The sequence below is a fragment of the Coregonus clupeaformis genome, chromosome 40 (assembly GCF_020615455.1).
Source record: "Coregonus clupeaformis isolate EN_2021a chromosome 40, ASM2061545v1, whole genome shotgun sequence".
Classification (NCBI taxonomy): domain Eukaryota; kingdom Metazoa; phylum Chordata; class Actinopteri; order Salmoniformes; family Salmonidae; genus Coregonus; species Coregonus clupeaformis.
The window spans coordinates 23,734,362-23,754,392 of record NC_059231.1 but is presented as its reverse complement, the minus strand read 5'-3'; the positions used below and the strand labels follow the sequence as shown (position 1 = coordinate 23,754,392).

Sequence of the window (20,031 nt, the reverse complement as noted above, 5' to 3'; positions counted from 1 at the left end):
AGTTTTTAAGCGAGTAAAGTCGTACCATATAAAAAAAAATCATGACAGCTGTGATGGAAACAGGAAGTTAAGGTACAATTTTATCAATGCAGACAGATAATTTGATTGTTCGACATGGTGGGATCTTTTTGTGTCTGTAAAATGTATTATGCGAGAAATGGCAATGGAAACACCTTTATGTGTAAATATTGATAAAATAACCATTATATCGAAGTAAAATTGGAGTCACGCGATGACACGTGTGGTCCTCCCACTACGACTCGGGAAACAATGCAGTTTAAATTAGGCTACAAATGAAATAAGTTATGATGAACTTCACACGGTGGTGAAAGTGCAAGGTGATGATCTTGATGCTCCTTTCCAATAAATGTCGAGGGTCTTATTCTGGTGACATGATGACCGATGCTTGACTGCGGTTTTGACAAATAAAAACATTTTCACTCTTATCCATAATCTCATCATGTAGAATAGCCTACCCACAGAGCCTACCCACACTGTTGGCTAGAGCACAGGAGCCAAAACCAGAGTAGGCACATTTACTATTTAACGCAACAGTTTTTGTGACAAAACTATCAGTAGAGTTGAACATTAGATGGCAATACATTGAACATTAGATTTGTATTCAGTATATGAAAATGTAAGCAAAAAAGTAGATTTTGTGTGCACTATCCACTGGTGGGAAAATGCGGATGTTTTCTATATGCAGTATTTTGAATATTTGCATGAAAATCTGTTGCCAATTGGATGGAAACCTAGCTAGTGACACTCTATCCTTAACCACCTTTTACTGCAGTGGGCTAAATCAGGGTCACACAGAGTGATTCTTGGTAGTCTTAAACAAATCTACTTTGAAACAAAAGTATACACCTCACACATGGTTATGGGCTTAAGAAAAAGAGGACACCTGTACCATGTCAGATATAGAGTTGAAATGTATTCAATTTTGAGATTGCATCCTAATATTACACTTTATATACATCACAGAAGACTAAAATATAACAAAACTGTTTGACAGTCGTAAAAAAAGTAGGTTTTTTTGTAAAAATAAATATATAAAACGTTATTAATGATGAAATTATGAAAAGTATTAATAACATTCCACCCATGAGGCAAAAGAAGACGCTTTTGGTCATTGACTGCAGGAAAGGGCTACAAAGCAACTGCCCCTCAAAACCAACTTCTCATTTAGAAATGTGGCATCGATATAACTACGAAACATTTATTCTACTGTCAAAATTGATTACAAAGTGTAAATAGGATAATTATGGTTATAAAGTCAGTCTCGTCCAAAACTGAGTTTGTTTCAATCCTGCCCACATGCTCAAAACTGGCAGCACACAAGTAATCATCAAGTCGGAGTGCAGCTGTATGTGACCTGATCGTAATGCCTCTGGTAAATTTGGGTAGACTTTGGATATCCCTATGGGCAGAGATGGGCAGTATTTCTGTTACATGTATTTAAAATACGTATTCCATTGTTTATAGGGGTTCACATTTTGTGGCTCCGCTTTCACCCTACATTGGTATCAGAAGTCTGATAGCACTATGGTGTGATAAGAGCGTCTGCTAAATGAACTAAATATAAATGTATATGTAAAAATACTCCTGTAGCTCAGTTGGTAGAGTATGGCGCTTGCAACGCCAGGGTTGTGGGTTTGATTCCCACGGGGGGCCAGTATGAAAAATGTATGCACTCACTAACTGTAAATTGCTCTGGATAAGAGCGTCTGCTAAATGACTAAAATGTAAAAATGTTGATAAATACTTTGTTGAGGGAAAATGTACTTGATACAATTGTGATATGTTGTCTCACCTAGCTATCTTAAGATGAATGCACTAATTGTAAGTCGCTCTGGATAAGAGCGTCTGCTAAATGACTAAAATGTAAATGTAAAAATGAACAATTGCAAAGCATGCTGAGTATTATTCTAATGATCTATGCACTGAAACAGGGCCAATAATAATAATGTTCATTTTCACATATACATTAACATTTTGGTAATTTAGCAGACACTCTTATCCAGAGTGACGTGCTCAACTAAGGTAGATAAACAACAACATATCACAGTTATAGCAAGAAAAACGTTTTTGTAACCATTACTGAGAATGTTGTTGACGTTCGGGCCGGCTACTTGCAAATGTGTTTTTGTATTTTAAAATAAAAACGATGTTTATTTTAATTTTAATTAAATACATTTCAAAATACAAGTATTTTGTAGTTTATTTTGCTACATTGATCTTTATGGTATTTTGTATCTGTATTTTGTAATTGTATTTTGTAATTTTTGCCCATCCCTGCCCCTGGGGCTAGTTAGGAACCATCGGTATATTACACAATGTACATGGGACAATATGTTAAAATTCCAGTAGCTCCAAATTCAAATGACTTAAAAACCTCAAACCAACTATGAAATTTTAGAAATTCGTATATAGATATGAAAAGCATTTAATGAAAAAACTAAAAGGTGTGCAACATGAAAACATTGTCAACATATTAGAAATGCTACCAAAAAGAATTTACAGAAACTTGCTACAAATGATGGAGTCATCCATGACTCACCAAACAATATTTGTAAAGAAGAAGCAAAGTACTTTAACCATATGTTTTCATTTCAGTCTCCTCCACTTCCACTAACAGAAGTTAATTGTAAGGATTTTTGTTCTATTAATAGTGTAAAATTAACAGCTATACAGAAAGACTCATGTGAAGGCCTAGTTACAGAGGAGGAACTTCTAGATGCAATTAAAGCCTTCAAGTCCAGGAAAACTCCAGGGCTGGATGGCATACCAGTTGAGGTATATAAAATAGTTTTTGATGTACTCAAAGGTCCGTTATTAACATGTTTTAACCAATCCTATAAAAACGGTAGACTATCAGATACTCAGCAAGATGATCTGATTTCACTATTACTGAAACAGGACCCAGGTGGTAAATATAAAGATCCAGTCCACCTAAAATACTGGATTCAGTGTTGTGATGCCAAAATCATAGCAAAATGCATAGTGCATAGAATTAAAACGGTATTGTCGGATATTATTCATCCTAATCAGACAGGTTTTTTTACATGGACAATACATTGGAGATTATAATAAGACAAGTACTGGAAACAATAGAACACTATGAAATATCTGGGAAACCAGGCCTGGTATTCATAGCTGACTTTAAAAAGGCTTTTGATAAAGTACGACTGGAATTTATATATAAATGCCTGGACTATTTTAATTTTGGAGAATATCTTATACAAAGGGGTAAAATTATGTATAGTAACCCCAGGTGTAAAATTGTAAATAATGGCTACTTCTCAGAAAGTATTACATTGTCAAAAGGAGTAAAACAAGGTTGTCCACTATCGGCATATCTATTTATTATGGCCATCGAAATGTTAGCTATTAAAATCAGATCCAACAATAATATCAAAAGGCTAGAAATCCACAGCTTTAAAAAAAAAGGTGTCATTGTATGCTGATGATTCATGTTTTCTTTTAAATCCGCAATGTGATCCCTGCACAGCCTCATAGAAGATCTACAGTGGCTTGCGAAAGTATTCACCCTCCTTGGCATTTTTCCTATCTTGTTGCCTTACAACATGGAATTCAAATTGATTTTGGGGGGGTTTGTATCATTTGATTTACACAACATGCCTACCACTTTGAAGATGTAAAATATTATTTATTGTGAAACAAACAAGAAATAAGACAGAAAAACAGAAAACTTGAGTGTGCATAACTATTTTACAGCTGCAAGTCTCTTGGGGAATGTCTCTATAAGCTTGGCACATCTAGCCACTGGGATTTTTGCCCATTCTTCAAGGCAAAACTGCTCCAGCTCCTTCAAGTTGGATGGGTTCCGCTGGTGTACAGCAATCTTTAAGTCATACCACAGATTCTCAATTGGATTGAGGTCTGGGCTTTGACTAGGCCATTCCAAGACATTTAAATGTTTCCCCTTAAACCACTCAAGTGTTGCTTTAGCAGTATGATGCTGCCACCACCATGCTTCACTGTGGGGATGGTGTTCTCGGGGTGACGAGAGGTGTTGGGTTTACGCCAGACATAGTGTTTTCCTTGATGACCAAAAAGCTCAATTTTAGTCTAATCTGACCAGAGTACCTTCCATATGTTTGGAGAGTCTCCCACATGCCTTTTGGCGAACACCAAACGTGTTTGCTTATTTCTTTCTTTAAGCAATGGCTTTTTTCTGGCCACTCTTCAGTAAAGCCCAGCTCTGTGGAGTGTACGGCTTAAAGTGGTCCTATGGACAGATACGCCAATCTCCGCTGTGGAGCTTTGCAGCTCCTTCAGGGTTATCTTTGGTCTCTTTGTTGCCTCTGATTAATGCCCTCCTTGCCTGGTCCGTGTGTTCTGGTGGGCGGCCCTCTCTTGGCAGGTTTGTTGTGGTGCCATATTCTTTCCATTTTTTAATAATGGATTTAATGGTGCTCCGTGGGATGTTCAAAATTTCTGATATTTTTTTATAACCCAACCCTGATCTGTACTTCTCCACAACTTTGTCCCTGACCTGTTTGGAGAGCTCCTTGGTCTTCATGGTGCCGCTTGCTTGGTGGTGCCCCTTGTTTAGTGGTGTTGCAGACTCTGGGGCCTTTCAGAACAGGTGTATATATACTGAGATCATGTGACAGATCATGTGACACAGGTGGACTTTATTTAACTAATTATGGGAATTCTGAAGGTAATTGGTTGCACCAGATCTTATTTAGGGGTTTCATAGCAAAGGGGGTGAATACATATGTACACACCACTTTACCGTTATTTATTTTTTTGAATTTTTTTAAACAAGTTATTTTTTTCATTTCACTTCACCAATTTGGACTATTTTGTGTATGTCCATTACATGAAATCCAAATAAAAATCAATTTAAATTACAGGTTGTAATGCAACAAAATAGGAAAAACGCCAAGGGGGATGAATACTTTTGCAAGGCACTGTGGATAATTTTTCTAACCTCTCTGGATTAAAACCAAATGATGATAAATGCACCATATTACGTATTGGATCTCTAACATTTTTTTCTCCAGAAAATCACATTGTATGATTTTTCATGAATTTATTTGCAAATTATGGTGGAAAATAAGCATTTGGTCACCTACAAACAAGCAAGATTTCTGGCTCTCACAGACCTGTAACTTCTTCTTTAAGAGGCTCCTCTGTCCTCCACTCGTTACCTGTATTAATGGCACCTGTTTGAACTTGTTATCAGTATAAAAGACACCTGTCCACAACCTCAAACAGTCACACTCCAAACTCCACTATGGCCAAGACCAAAGAGCTGTCAAAGGACACCAGAAACAAAATTGTAGACCTGCACCAGGCTGGGAAGACTGAATCTGCAATAGGTAAGCAGCTTGGTTTGAAGAAATCAACTGTGGGAGCAATTATTAGGAAATGGAAGACATACAAGACCACTGATAATCTCCCTCGATCTGGGGCTCCACGCAAGATCTCACCCCGTGGGGTCAAAATGATCACAAGAACGGTGAGCAAAAATCCCAGAACCACACGGGGGGACCTAGTGAATGACCTGCAGAGAGCTGGGACCAAAGTAACAAAGCCTACCATCAGTAACACACTACGCCACCAGGGACTCAAATCCTGCAGTGCCAGACGTGTCCCCCTGCTTAAGCCAGTACATGTCCAGGCCCGTCTGAAGTTTGCTAGAGTGCATTTGGATGATCCAGAAGAGGATTGGGAGAATGTCATATGGTCAGATGAAACCAAAATAGAACTTTTTGGTAAAAACTCAATTCGTCGTTTTTGGAGGACAAAGAATGCTGAGTTGCATCCAAAGAACACCATACCTACTGTGAAGCATGGGGGTGGAAACATCATGCTTTGGGGCTGTTTTTCTGCAAAGGGACCAGGACGACTGATCCGTGTAAAGGAAAGAATGAATGGGGCCATGTATCGTGAGATTTTGAGTGAAAACCTCCTTCCATCAGCAAGGGCATTGAAGATGAAACGTGGCTGGGTCTTTCAGCATGACAATGATCCCAAACACACCGCCCGGGCAATGAAGGAGTGGCTTCGTAAGAAGCATTTCAAGGTCCTGGAGTGGCCTAGCCAGTCTCCAGATCTCAACCCCATAGAAAATCTTTGGAGGGTGTTGAAAGTCTGTGTTGCCCAGCGACAGCTCCAAAACATCACTGCTCTAGAGGAGATCTGCATGGAGGAATGGGCCAAAATACCAGCAACAGTGTGTGAAAACCTTGTGAAGACTTACAGGAAACGTTTGACCTGTGTCATTGCCAACAAAGAGTATATAACAAATTATTGAGAAACTTTTGTTATTGACCAAATACTTATTTTCCACCATAATTTGCAAATAAATTCATTAAAAACCTACAATGTGATTTTCTGGATTCTTTTTCCTCATTTTGGCTGTCATAGTTGATGTGTACCTATGATGAAAATTACAGGCCTCTCTCATCTTTTTAAGTGGGAGAACTTGCACAATTGGTGGCTAACTAAATAATTTTTTCTCCCCACTGTATTTGGAACGGCAAGCGAGACAAATTAAATGGGCCTATTTCTATAATTAATATGAATTCGGGGGGCAGAAATTATTAGATATTAAAGCATTGGACCTCTCACTAAAATCACACAAAAAAAAATCACACAAAAAATATACTTAAATCTGAACTGGTTCTCTAGTAGATTAGTAAAAATGGCTCATCCTGTGTTCAAGAATGGCCTTTTCCCCTTCATTCAGATTACAACCTCTCACTTGAAAATGAAATAATCTCCAGAATATCGCTATTTTTAAAACAAGCAATAGAAAGCTGGTTGCAATTTCAGTTTAATCCACCAGAAAATACTAATATTATGGTAAACTCAAATATACTAATTGATGCATTTAAAAAACTAAAAACGGTATAATCTTTGTAAATTATATAATAAATAGGACTGGTGGAGTTATGTCACACATGCAGTTAACAAAAATATATGGAAATGTCTGCTATATCCCAAATTACAACCAGCTGATTGCAGCATTACCACAAAAATGGAGGAGGCAAGTGGAAAATGGAGAAGGTAAGGAAAGTGTCTGTTGTCCCTGCATTAAAGACCAAAATTGGCTAAAGAAAATTGTGATAAGTAAAAAAGTGTACCAGTTTCATTTAAGGACCATGCGCCATACAGGTTGCAAAATATTTGGGAGGAGATTTTCAATGTACTAATTTATAAACTGATTTACAAAACAAAGCCGGATTCAAAACTTAAGAGTTTTTCAATTTAAAATATTATACAAAATTCTTTCAACCAACAGAATGTTATATACTGTATATGAGGGATACAACCATCCCAGCTCTGCAGTTTTTGCTGCGAAGAGACATAATTACTAGATCACTTGTTTTGGTACTGCCCATATGTAGCTTGTTTTTGGAATGAAATGGCTGAAAAATTGCAACATTTACTTAGAACTAACTCTGTAAATAGCACTTCTGGGTGATTTGAAAAGTAATATTCAATCGATCAATAATATAATAATACTCTCAGCAAAGGTGTTTATCTTTCATTTACAATCTGTAGAAACTATGAGAATAGAAAGGTTCAGAACTTTTGTGAAACATCACAGCACAGTAGAACAATATTTGCCAACTAGAAATCAAAACTAGATGGTCTTCAGAGATAGATGGGAGGGGTTGAGTGTAGCTGAAGGCTGGGACTAAAAACAAACAAAAGATAACTAATGTAAAATATACTGTCTGTGAAATTGATGTGGTATGTATAAGCTGGAAGTGGAAGCCTAAGTATTGTTGTCCATTAGTTTACTCCAATTAGGGGAGGGATGGTAGGGTTAGGGGGAAAAAATAAAAAGGAAAAGGAAAAAAATATATATATATTTAAAATAATATATGGGGGTATTGGAGAAGATGCAGACAATTACACTGATAGAAGACGCAATCTATCTGCAATATTAAAGCTGATCTAACCCCTTAAAAAAAAAAGTTTCACATATCCCCATGTGCTACATTCACCCCTCAAACTTACTCAACAGCGACCCCAACGTTGAGCTGAGCGCAACTGTTGATCTGAGTCACTAGGCACCACTGTAAAGGACGTCAAAGAAGAAGAAGCACAACCCCTTCCCTAAACCTAACCCCAAACCTAACCCTTACGCCTAAAATATAATTTTTACAAATTCAGGACATGAAAAAGGTCCTGACTTTTCAAAATTGTCTTGTTTTCCTTCCTTGTCAAGACATTCTGGTGACTTGTGGTCCTGATAATGTAGGAATACACACACTCACACACAAACGACTCACCTCTATACACAAGCAGCTGGGCTCTCCCTTCTCAGTGACGACACACTCCCTTCCTGCGCCACAAAACACATTGGCACACACCTTACTCTTACTCTGCACCTCCTGAGGAAAGAGAAAACACACACTGTTAGTGCTGAAAACACGTGAGCACACTGTCAGCACAAACACACACACAGATGGGGAGTTTTTCTGTTACATGTATTTGAATTACTTCTGAGTATTCTGTATGTTGTATTACACTGGGCTGAACTACACTCCAATGTATTTTGCAAGAAGATACTTTTGAAAGCTGTAATTTGTATTTTCAAAATATAAAATACTTTTCTATCCCATTTCTTTATAGCTAACTAAATGTAAACGTATTACTCTAATGAGCTCCACCCCGTAAACAAGGCCAATGACAATACCCAGTGTGCTTTGAAGTGGTTCATTTTCACATATACATTTTGGTAATTTAGCAGATGCTCTTATCCAGAGTGACAACATATCACAGTCATAGAAAGTAAGACGTTTCTGTAACCGTTAATGAGAATGTTGTTGCTGTTCGGCCGGCAACTTACAAATGTATTTTGATATTTTAAAATACAAAATACATGTATTTAATTCAATACAATACTTTGCAAAAGTATATTATATTTTATTTTGATACATTGGTCTTTAGGGTATTTTGCAGTTGTATTTTGTAATTTATGCACACACACACACACACACACAGGAGAAAATACAGCATTTACATATCTCAGACACAAGGAGGCACTGTTGCCCCATTCTCAGAATGGCCAGTGTTCTTCAGAATAGAATTAGAAACACTCTCTATCAGGATACTACAGTGAGGGAAAAAAGTATTTGATCCCCTGCTGATTTTGTACGTTTGCCCACTGACAAAGAAATGATCAGTCTATAATTTTAATGGTAGGTTTATTTGAACAGTGAGAGACAGAATAACAACAACAAAATCCAGAAAAACATATTTGACCCCCTCTCAATCAGAAAGATTTCTGTCTCCCAGGTGTCTTTTATACAGGTAACGAGCTGAGATTAGGAGCACACTCTTAAAGGGAGTGCTCCTAATCTCAGCTTGTTACCTGTATAAAAGACACCTGTCCACAGAAGCAATCAATCAATCAGATTCCAAACTCTCAAACATGGCCAAGACCAAAGAGCTCTCCAAGGATGTCAGGGACAAGATTGTAGACTTACACAAGCCTGGAATGGGCTACAAGACCATTGCCAAGCAGCTTGGTGAGAAGGTGACAACAGTTGGTGCGATTATTCGCAAATGGAAGAAACACAAAAGAACTGTCAATCTCCCTCGGCCTGGGGCTCCATGCAAGATCTCACCTCGTGGAGTTGCAATGAACATGAGAACAGTGAGGAATCAGCCCAGAACTACACGGGAGGATCTTGTCAATGATCTCAAGGCAGCTGGACCATAGTCACCAAGAAAACAATTGGTAACACTGTCACGAACAGAAGAGGACCCAAGAGCGCAAGTTCAAATTCAGAGTTCTTTATTCAAGGTTACAGGCGGGAAGAGGAGTCCCAGGGGTGTCAGGGGTCTTTCAGGGTCCTCCTGTGGGTACCTGTGCTCCGGGGGTCACCAAATGTCCGGGGGTGTCCAGTCCAAGTGCTTAGTGTGTGTGTTCCCCAGTGATGGAGCGGCGTATCGGGCTGAGGGTGGTGAAACGTCTGGGCACGCTCATCTGGTGGTCGGAGACCTGGGGGACACACACACACAACAGCAATATGAATGGCAGGCAGAAGTACAGATCAGGGCTGGGCAAATATCGTGGTGAGAGACAGAAGGCAGAAACGAGTTACCGGAGGGGCTGAAGATCGGAGAGTAGTCGAGGTCCAGAAGGCAGGTCGGGATAGACGGGGCAGTAGAACAAGGAGGCAGTCAAGAAAGGATCGGTATCACAAACAGGAGTCAGAGCGCAGACAGGCAGGTTACTGGTCCGGGTTTGAAGACGATCTGACAGGGCTTGGCTGAAAACCAGGGCTTGATATACTGGGAGAGGTAGTGGGGAAATGCAGTTCAGCTGGCAGAGTAATTAGAACAGAGTGAGGCAAGGTGAGGATGGTGAGTGGGAAATGCAGTGCAGCTGGCCAGGTAACAAGAGCAGAGCAGGGCAGGTGGAGCTAGTTAGGCTGAGTAGAGAGAGGGAGGTGAGCAGAGTGGAAGATAATAGAATGCAATTAATGTTGCTACCAGGGAGAGAGAGTGCTCATGACAGGACCCCCCTCCAAGGGACGGCCCCAGAAGTCCCAAGAACAACATCATGCCGGGAGGGTGGAGGGGAGCAGGCGGCGGGTCAGAACTCCTCCGAGCGGTCCGAGTGAATCTCCTCATCCTCAGAAGGAGCTGGAGGGTCACGGTCGGGAGACAGGACAGGCACTGAGACAGGAGCAGGGGCGGGCCGGACGGCTAGGAACCCCTCTTGGACGGCCCCCTACGGATTGCAGGCTGATCAGGATGTAGTCGGTGGAAGTCAGTGATAAGGGTCCGGTCCACTATCCTCCTGGCCGGGATCCAGGTCCTCTCCTCTGGACCATATCCCTCCCAATCAACGAGGTACTGGAGACCCCTACCCCTTCGCCTAGAGCGGAGCAGCCGCCGGACGGTGAAGACAGGACCGCCATCTACGAGGCGCGGAGGAGGTGGCGCCGGAGCTGCAGGGACCAGGGGACTTTCATGGACCGGCTTGACCTTGGAGACGTGGAAGGTGGGGTGGACCCGCATGGAAGCGGGCATACGCAAGAGCAGACGGACAGGTGGCATCCGCCTCCTGGCTGGCAAACAGTGGAGGTTGATACCCGTAGACACACTGAAAGGGGGAGAGCCCGGTGGAGGAACTGGTGAGTGAATTATGGGCATATTCCACCCAGAGCAGGTGTTGAGCCCAGGCCCGGGGATTTTGGGAAGCCACACACCTCAGTGCCTTCTCCAGCTCCTGGTTCATGCGTTCAGTCTGGCCGTTTGACTGCGGGTGGAATCCAGACGATAGGCTGGCGGTGGCCCCAAGGAGATGACAGAACTCCTTCCCAAAGGTTGCTGAGAATTGCGGGCCCCGGTCTGACACTATATCCTGGGGTAGGCCATGGATACGAAACACATGTTCCAGGACCACCTGGGAGGTCTCTTTAGCAGAGGGTAGTTTGGGAAGGGGCACGAAGTGGGTCATCTTACTAAAGCGGTCAACAATGGTAAGGATGACTGTGTGTCCGTCAGAGGGCGGAAGGCCCGTAACAAAGTCCAGTGAAACGTGGGACCAGGGCCTCTTGGGTATGAGTAGGGGTTGCAGCAACCCAGCAGGAGGCTGGTTGGGAGTCTTGTTTCGGTTACAAGTGGGACAAGCTCGGATGAATTCTCGGACATCCCGTCTCATCCCCCGCCACCAGAACCGCTGGCGGACCAGATGAAGGGTGCGAGTGATGCCGGGATGACAGGCCAGACGGGATTCGTGCCCCCACTGAATCACAGGTGACCTGAGATTTGCTGGAACAAACAGACGGTTGGGGGCGCTGGTGCTTGGACCTGGCTGGTCCCGAAGAGCCTCCATGACCTGCTTCTCGATCTCCCAGGTGAGGGCCGCTACGACCAAGTGGCTGGGAAGAATGGGAGCTGTCATGGCGGTGGTCTCGTCCCTTCTGAAACATCCGGGAAAGAGCATCAGGTTTGATGTTGCGAGATCCCGGGCGGTAGGAGAGCGTGAAATTGAAGCGCGTAAAGAACAGAGACCACCGCTGTTGACGGGAGTTCAGCCTCCTGGCTGTTTGGATATACTCCAGGTTCTTGTGGTCTGTCCACACTACGAATGGTTCCTTTGACCCCTCTAACCAGTGCCGCCATTCTTCAAGGGCGAGCTTGACAGCCAACAGCTCGCGGTTCCCAATGTCGTAGTTGCATTCGGCAGGGGTTAGCCGACGGGAGTAGAAGGCACAGGGGTGCATCTTGCCATCCTCAGCTGCTCTTTGAGAAAGCACTGCACCCACTCCCACGTCCGAAGCATCTACCTCCACCACAAACTGCCTTGCTGCATCTGGCATCTGGAGGATGGGAGCAGAAGTGAAACATGTCTTGAGGATATTGAAGGCCTTATCAGCAGCTGATGTCCATTGGTACGGTTGTTTAGTGCTGGTTAGCGCCGTGAGGGGTGCAGCCACTGTGCTATAGTTTCTGATGAATCTCCTATAAAAGTTGGCAAAGCCCAGGAACTGTTGCAACTTCTTCCGAGACTCAGGAACTGGCCAGGAAGTGACAGCCGACACCTTCGTGAGATCCATCTGAATGCTGCCCTCGGTCACCACATACCCCAGGAATGAAACGGTCTTGGCATGGAACTCGCACTTCTCTGCCTTCACGAAAAGAGAGTTCTCCAGCAGGCGGCGCAGGACCAACCGGACGTGGTGCGTGTGTTCTGACAGAGTCTTTGAGAATATTAAAATATCGTCAAGGTACACAAATACGAACGTATTTAGCATGTCCCTGAGGATATCATTCACTAGGGCTTGAAAAACTGCTGGGGCATTGGTGAGGCCGAAGGGCATGACGAGATATTCATAGTGGCCGGTAGGTGTGTTGAACGCTGTCTTCCATTCGTCTCCCTCCCTCATCCGCACCAGATGGTAGGCATTGCGAAGGTCCAGCTTAGTGAATACAGTGGCTCCCTGCAGCAGTTCGAAGGCAGACGAAAGTAAGGGCAGTGGGTAGCGATTCTTAACCGTGATGTCGTTCAGACCCCGGTAATCTATGCATGGACGAAGAGAACCGTCCTTCTTGCCGACAAAGAAGAATCCCGCTCCTGCGGGGAAGACGACGGTCTAATTATCCCCGGAGGCAAGAGAGTCATTAATGTAGTCCTCCATGGCCTTTCTTTCCGGGGCTGACAGTGAATACAGACGACCCTTGGGAGGTGCTGTGCCAGGCAGGAGATCAATCGCGCAGTCATAGGGTCTGTGTGGGGGTAGAGATGTCGCCTTGGATTTGTTGAACACCTCTTTCAGGCTGTGGTAACAGGCCGGAACATTGGATATGTCGGAGGTAGCGCTAGATCCTTCCCGGTGAACGGGCAGGGTGGCCCCCCTTAAACAGGTCTGGTGACAACTCCTTCCCCACTCACGGACTGTTCCTGTCTCCCAGTCGATGTGGGGGGTTGTGCTGACGGAGCCACGGGTATCCAAGAATGAGTGGTTGGCCAGGTGAGTGTAGGAGGTGAAACTGGATGGACTCCTGGTGGTTTCCTGACAGCAGGATTGTCACAGGGGCGGAGATATGAGTGACAGTGCCAAGATGATGCCCATCCAGGGCTCGTGCAGGAATGGGTTGTGTCAGTTGATGATGGTTCACGCCCAGTTGCTGTGCAAGCTCAGGGTCCATGATGTTTGCTTCGGCTCCGGAATCCACAAGGGCGGCCAATGTATGAGTCTTGTCAGAAAGCTGAAGGCGGAGATGAAGCAGGGTCTTTCGGATGGAGGAGACTGAAGGCTTGTTGAGCTCACCCGGATCTCCCCTACACCTGGTGAGCTGCGGCTTTTGCCGGACAAGTAGCGACACGGTGATTCTCGCCACCACAGTAGAGGCAAAGGTTGGAGCTTAGACCGGCGCCGACGCTCCTCGGGAGTCAGAGAGGCACGGCCAATCTCCATGGGCTCAGGCTGATTGAGTTGGCTATGGGACTTGACAGGCAGGGGCTGGACAGAAGCGGTATCGACCCGAGTACGGATGGCAGGTTGACTGAGACGGCCCTTCTCCCTCCTCCGGGTCTGTATACGGCGGTCAATGCGAACGGCAAGGTCAATGGCGGCATCAAGCGTTGAGGGCGGGTCATGGGAAACAAGCTCGTCCTTGATATAGTCCGCCAGGCTATGGAGGAAGGCTTGCACCAGTGCCTCTGGGTTAAACGAGCTTTGACTGGCCAGGGTACGAAAGTCAATGGAGAAGTCTGCCACTGTCCGATTGCCCTGACGGATGGTGAGCAGAGCTTGTGACGCTTCGGCTGTTGGCGAGCCTAGGTCAAAGACCTTTAACATCTCCTCCTCAAAGGCACTGAAGGAGGCACAGGCTGGGGGTTTGCCGGTCGAATTCCGCCGTTCCCCCACAACCGAGCTCGACCGGTGAGATGTGTGATGACATACCCCACCTTGGCTCCCTCTGTTGAGAAAGTCCTGGGCTGTAGTGCAAACTGGATTCGGCAGCTGCTCAAGAATGGTCTTACTTGCTTCTGGTTGCCATCAAAACGTTCCGGGTTCCCAATCCTTGGTTCAGGAGCGTGGGGATCTGGTGGCAGCACTGCCGGGCCTGCAGCATTGGGACCTCCAGCGGAGGGATGAAGGAGTATCGGTGGTACAGGAACAAAAGGACCAGGGGGGGTGCAGGTGGAGTAGCCGGGCTTGAGAGTAGTTGCAGGGCTTGGGCTAGCTGTTGTTGCTGCAGTTGGAACTGTTGTTGCTGCTGGTTGAATAGCTGGAGAAGGGAAGCGATGTCGCCAGCCATCCGATTTATGTCTCCCTCAGAGCGTTCCAGTCGCTGTAGGGCAGTCCTCTCTGGCTCTTCCTCCATCGTGGTCAGGGAGTGCGCTGGGTCCATGATGGTCAGATCGTTCTGTCACGAACAGAAGAGGACCCAAGAGCGCAAGTTCAAATTCAGAGTTCTTTATTCAAGGTTACAGGCGGGAAGAGGAGTCCCAGGGGTGTCAGGGGTCTTTCAGGGTCCTCCTGTGGGTACCTGTGCTCCGGGGGTCACCAAATGTCCGGGGGTGTCCAGTCCAAGTGCTTAGTGTGTGTGTTCCCCAGTGATGGAGCGGCGTATCGGGCTGAGGGTGGTGAAACGTCTGGGCACGCTCATCTGGTGGTCGGAGACCTGGGGGAACACACACACACAACAGCAATATGAATGGCAGGCAGAAGTACAGATCAGGGCTGGGCAAATATCGTGGTGAGAGACAGAAGGCAGAAACGAGTTACCGGAGGGGCTGAAGATCGGAGAGTAGTCGAGGTCCAGAAGGCAGGTCGGGATAGACGGGGCAGTAGAACAAGGAGGCAGTCAAGAAAGGATCGGTATCACAAACAGGAGTCAGAGCGCAGACAGGCAGGTTACTGGTCCGGGTTTGAAGACGATCTGACAGGGCTTGGCTGAAAACCAGGGCTTGATATACTGGGAGAGGTAGTGGGGAAATGCAGTTCAGCTGGCAGAGTAATTAGAACAGAGTGAGGCAAGGTGAGGATGGTGAGTGGGAAATGCAGTGCAGCTGGCCAGGTAACAAGAGCAGAGCAGGGCAGGTGGAGCTAGTTAGGCTGAGTAGAGAGAGGGAGGTGAGCAGAGTGGAAGATAATAGAATGCAATTAATGTTGCTACCAGGGAGAGAGAGTGCTCATGACAAACACACTACGCCGTGAAGGACTGAAATCCTGCAGCGCCCGCAAGGTCCCCCTGCTCAAGAAAGCACATACAGTGGGGAGAACAAGTATTTGATACACTGCTGATTTTGCAGGTTTTCCTACTTACAAAGCATGTAGAGGTCTTTAATTTTATCATAGGTACACTTCAACTGTGAGAGACAGAATCTAAAACAAAAATCCAGAAAATCACATTGTTTGTTTTTTAAGTAATTAATTAGCATTTTATTGCATGACATAAGTATTTGATACATCAGAAAAGCAGAACTTAATATTTGGTACAGAAACCTTTGTTTTCAATTACAGAGATAATACGTTTCCTGTAGGTCTTGACCAGGTTAGCACACACTGCAGCAGGGATTTTGGCCCACTCCTCCATACAGACCTTCTCCAGATCCTTCAGGTTTTGGGGCTGTCGCTGGGCAATACGGACTTTCAGCTCCCTCCAAAGATTTTCTATTGGGTTCAGGTCTGGAGACTGGCTAGGCCACTCCAGGACCTTGAGATGCTTCTTACGGAGCCACTCCCAAGTTGCCCTGGCTGTGTGTTTTGGGTCATTGTCATGCTGGAAGACCCAGCCACGACCCATCTTCAATGCTCTTACTGAGGGAAGGAGGTTGTTGGCCAAGATCTCGCGATACATGGCCCCACCCATCCTCCCCTCAATACGGTGCAGTCGTCCTGTCTACTTTGCAGAAAAGCATCCCCAAAGAATGATGTTTCCATCTCCATGCTTCACAGTTGGGATGGTGTTCTTGGGGTTGTACTCATCCTTCTTCTTCCTCCAAACACGGCGAGTGGAGTTTAGACCAAAAAGCTCTATTTTTGTCTCATCAGACCACATGACCTTCTCCCATTCCTCCTCTGGATCATCCAGATGGTCATTGGCAAACTTCAGACGGGCCTGGACATGCACTGGATGGAGCAGGGGGACCTTGCGTGTGCTGCAGGATTTTAATCCATGACGGCGTAGTGTGTTACTAATGGTTTTCTTTGAGACTGTGGTCCCAGCTCTCTTCAGGTCATTGACCAGGTCCTGCCGTGTAGTTCTGGGCTGATCCCTCACCTTCCTCATGATCATTGATGCCCCACAAGGTGAGATCTTGCATGGAGCCCCAGACTGAGGGTGATTGACCGTCATCTTGAACTTCTTCCATTTTCTAATAATTGCGCCAACAGTTGTTGCCTTCTCACCAAGCTGCTTGCCTATTGTCCTGTAGCCCATCCCAGCCTTGTGCAGGTCTACAATTTTATCCCTGATGTCCTTACACAGCTCTCTGGTCTTGGCCATTGTGGAGAGGTTGGAGTCTGTTTGATTGAGTGTGTGGACAGGTGTCTTTTATACAGGTAACGAGTTCAAACAGGTGCAGTTAATACAGGTAATGAGTGGAGAACAGGAGGGCTTCTTAAAGAAAAACTAACAGGTCTGTGAGAGCCGGAATTCTTACTGGTTGGTAGGTGATCAAATAACGTCTGACCTCTGTGATTGCCAACAAGGGTTTTGCCACCAAGTACTAAGTCATGTTTTGCAAAGGGGTCAAATACTTATTTCCCTCATTAAAATGCAAATCAATTTATAACATTTTTGACATGCGTTTTGTTGTTATTCTGTCTCTCACTGTTCAAATAAACCTACCATTAAAATTATAGACTGATCATGTCTTTGTCAGTGGGCAAACGTACAAAATCAGCAGGGGATCAAATACTTTCTTCCCTCACTGTATCAGTTTCGCTGACACAACCACATGAAAGAGACAGCATAACTCAGAACCCCTCAGGAACCACAACAAAACATCCAGCAAACGCACACACACACTGTAACAAATTGCTTGTAAATGTACAGCAAAATTTGTACAGCTATCTACTGTAATTCTAAAGTACAGTACTGTAAAGAGCAATGCATTATGGGGGCTCAACGGCATTCCACTACACTGCTGTACAATTTTGCAGTAAAGCACTGTATTACCTTTTTTGCTGTATATTTACAGCAGCCTACTGTGAATTATGGTGCATTATGGTAAAATGTTGTGGGAGGGGAAAGAATCGCTGGCTCATTAACATATTTCGAGGCGTGCCTCATAAGGGGCTATATTTGTTGCACCCGTTAGTGAGAATACTGTACTAATTGAACTGATATGTGGTATTACTGGCCTAACAGGTGCAACAAATATACATGCATGCACACTGATGACTGCTGTTCTAGAGTGGCACAATTTCTGCTACAAACTCCCAGGAGACACTGTGGCTATCTCATTGCCATGACAACAGGTAATTTTCCTTAAATGGGGCCAAGGCAGTTCCCTTCCTATGGAGCACAGACAGGTTCTCTCTATCTCTACCTGAGTGAAGGTCTCTCACATTCACTCCTGTTTGTGGCAGCTGTTAGTTACCATGCCCACTACGTCATGCTCACCTCAAGAAACGACACAGTGTAAACAGGAAGTGGCCTGTAGTAAAAACTTTAGCCAACACAATGTGTCGATAGGGGCAATTCTTGATGGCATCATTAAAAGTGTGTGTGTGTGTGTGTGAGTTGGTTCTTCTATCCTTGTGGGGACCTAAAATCCCCAAAAGTCCCCACAAGGACACAGTAGTAAAACAAGGAAAATTCTCCCTCGTGGGGACATTTCCCACGTCCCCATGAGGACAAAGGCTATTTTAAGCTTAGGGGTTAGGTTTAGGGTTAGAATTAGGGTTATAATTAGGGTAAGGGGTTAGTGGTTAGGTTTAGGGTTAGGAGTTAGGTTTAGGTTTGAATTTGTGTTACGGGTTAAGGTTAGGGTTAGGGTTAGGGGTTAGGGACAATATGATTTTTAATGTAAATACATTTTAGGTCCCCACAAGGATATAAGAACTGTGTGTGTGTGAATCGTAGGACAGTACTAACTGTATATGTATTCTGTGGAGAAGATATGACCTCATACAGAACACACACTAACAGTCTTTTCGGTTTTGTTCATTCTCTTCATACTTTTAAATATTTCTCTTGCCCTTTCTTTCCATTGTTTCTCTCTTTCTGTGCCTTTGTCTCTCCTGAAACAAGGGCAGTATACTTGCCAAGTCCAGTTCACATGAGCAACAGGCCAGCCAATCACCAGCTGCCAAGCACAGCTCTGGGAATAGCTTTACAGCCCTCCCAACTACCCCCTCCCTCTACATTTTCACTGTCTGTGTGTGTGTGTGTGTTTAAAACAGGGTGTATCCACATCTGGAGTCTGAGCTGTGTTTTCCTTTGGGCCGTTCCCATGGTCTATGTCATTTTTACCCCCTCCTCCTTCCCCTGCTTGGCTCCCCTCCGCTTCGCTCTCCTCCCTCCCCTGTGTGGGTGTGTGAGTCATGGAATGTGGGAGAACTCCCTGAAGGCTCCTGTGACCTGCCATCTGTCCAATCAGCTTTCAGGAAGCTAATGACAGGCTAACATGGAAGTCATATGGGGGCTATACAGCCTATTGTAGTGTACCAACTACTAACCCTTACCTGAGAGACTACCAGTCTGTTCATTTGGTGGAAAAGCATACATACATACATACATACACACACACACACACACACACACACACACACACACACACACACACACACACACACAAATACACACTAACACACAACCCTGTTTGGTGGAAAAGCTAAAACACACTCACACATCCCTTCCACACAAACCGCAGCTGAGGTCATACTGTAATCCCTCTTCAAAGGCCTCCCTGGGGGTTGGTGGAGTAGTGGTCCATTCAGATAGTTAGCTACAGATGGCTAGAGACCAGAGAGAGGAGCCTGTTGAAACCTGCATTCTCTCTCTCTGATAACACTAGCAGAGTAATGGATGTGCTGCTGTTGCTTAGTTTAGCCTAGTTCCAGCTCCACCTCTCCAAATATAGCCTGCAGAACCACCTTTACATTTAGCTAAGAGAGAGCAGTTTTTGTTCCACCAGCTCCGAATGGGGAGTTTCTATGGTGACAGGGGATGCGAGGCTCAGAGAGACGCATGTCCAACTGTCCCATTGACAGGGAGAAGGTCGAGCATCACTTAGGATTACAGTCATTTCAGAAAGATATACACTCATATACACAACTAGATATACACTCATAACACACACTGAGGCTCTTAAACTATTGGGTAAAGTAATGGCCTTTGTTTATTTAAACCGATAAGGTAAAACACAATCTGTCCCATCTGAGCCAAAAGCAGCCAAGAGCTGTCTGGGTGTGATTAATGATTGGCCAATAATAAACCCCAACTGAGCCAATCAGAAACCAGAGCTGTCTGAGTGTGATTAATGATTTGCTTGTGAATGTGTATTGATCAGCCTTTAAACATTTTGAGGCACTACAATCTCGCTAACCCCTTCCTTCA

At 44.6% G+C, this 20,031-nt stretch overlaps 1 protein-coding gene across 1 annotated transcript in view; it reads right to left on the bottom strand.

Moving 5' to 3' along the window:
• Positions 1 to 20,031, bottom strand: part of LOC121571641 (follistatin-related protein 1) — a 65,275-nt gene that overhangs the window by 17,547 nt on the left and 27,697 nt on the right. Inside the window, exon 3 of the mRNA XM_041883220.2 lies at positions 8,283 to 8,384. Within this exon, the coding sequence (XP_041739154.1) occupies positions 8,283 to 8,384 (102 nt within the window). The remainder of the gene's footprint in view (positions 1 to 8,282; positions 8,385 to 20,031) is intronic.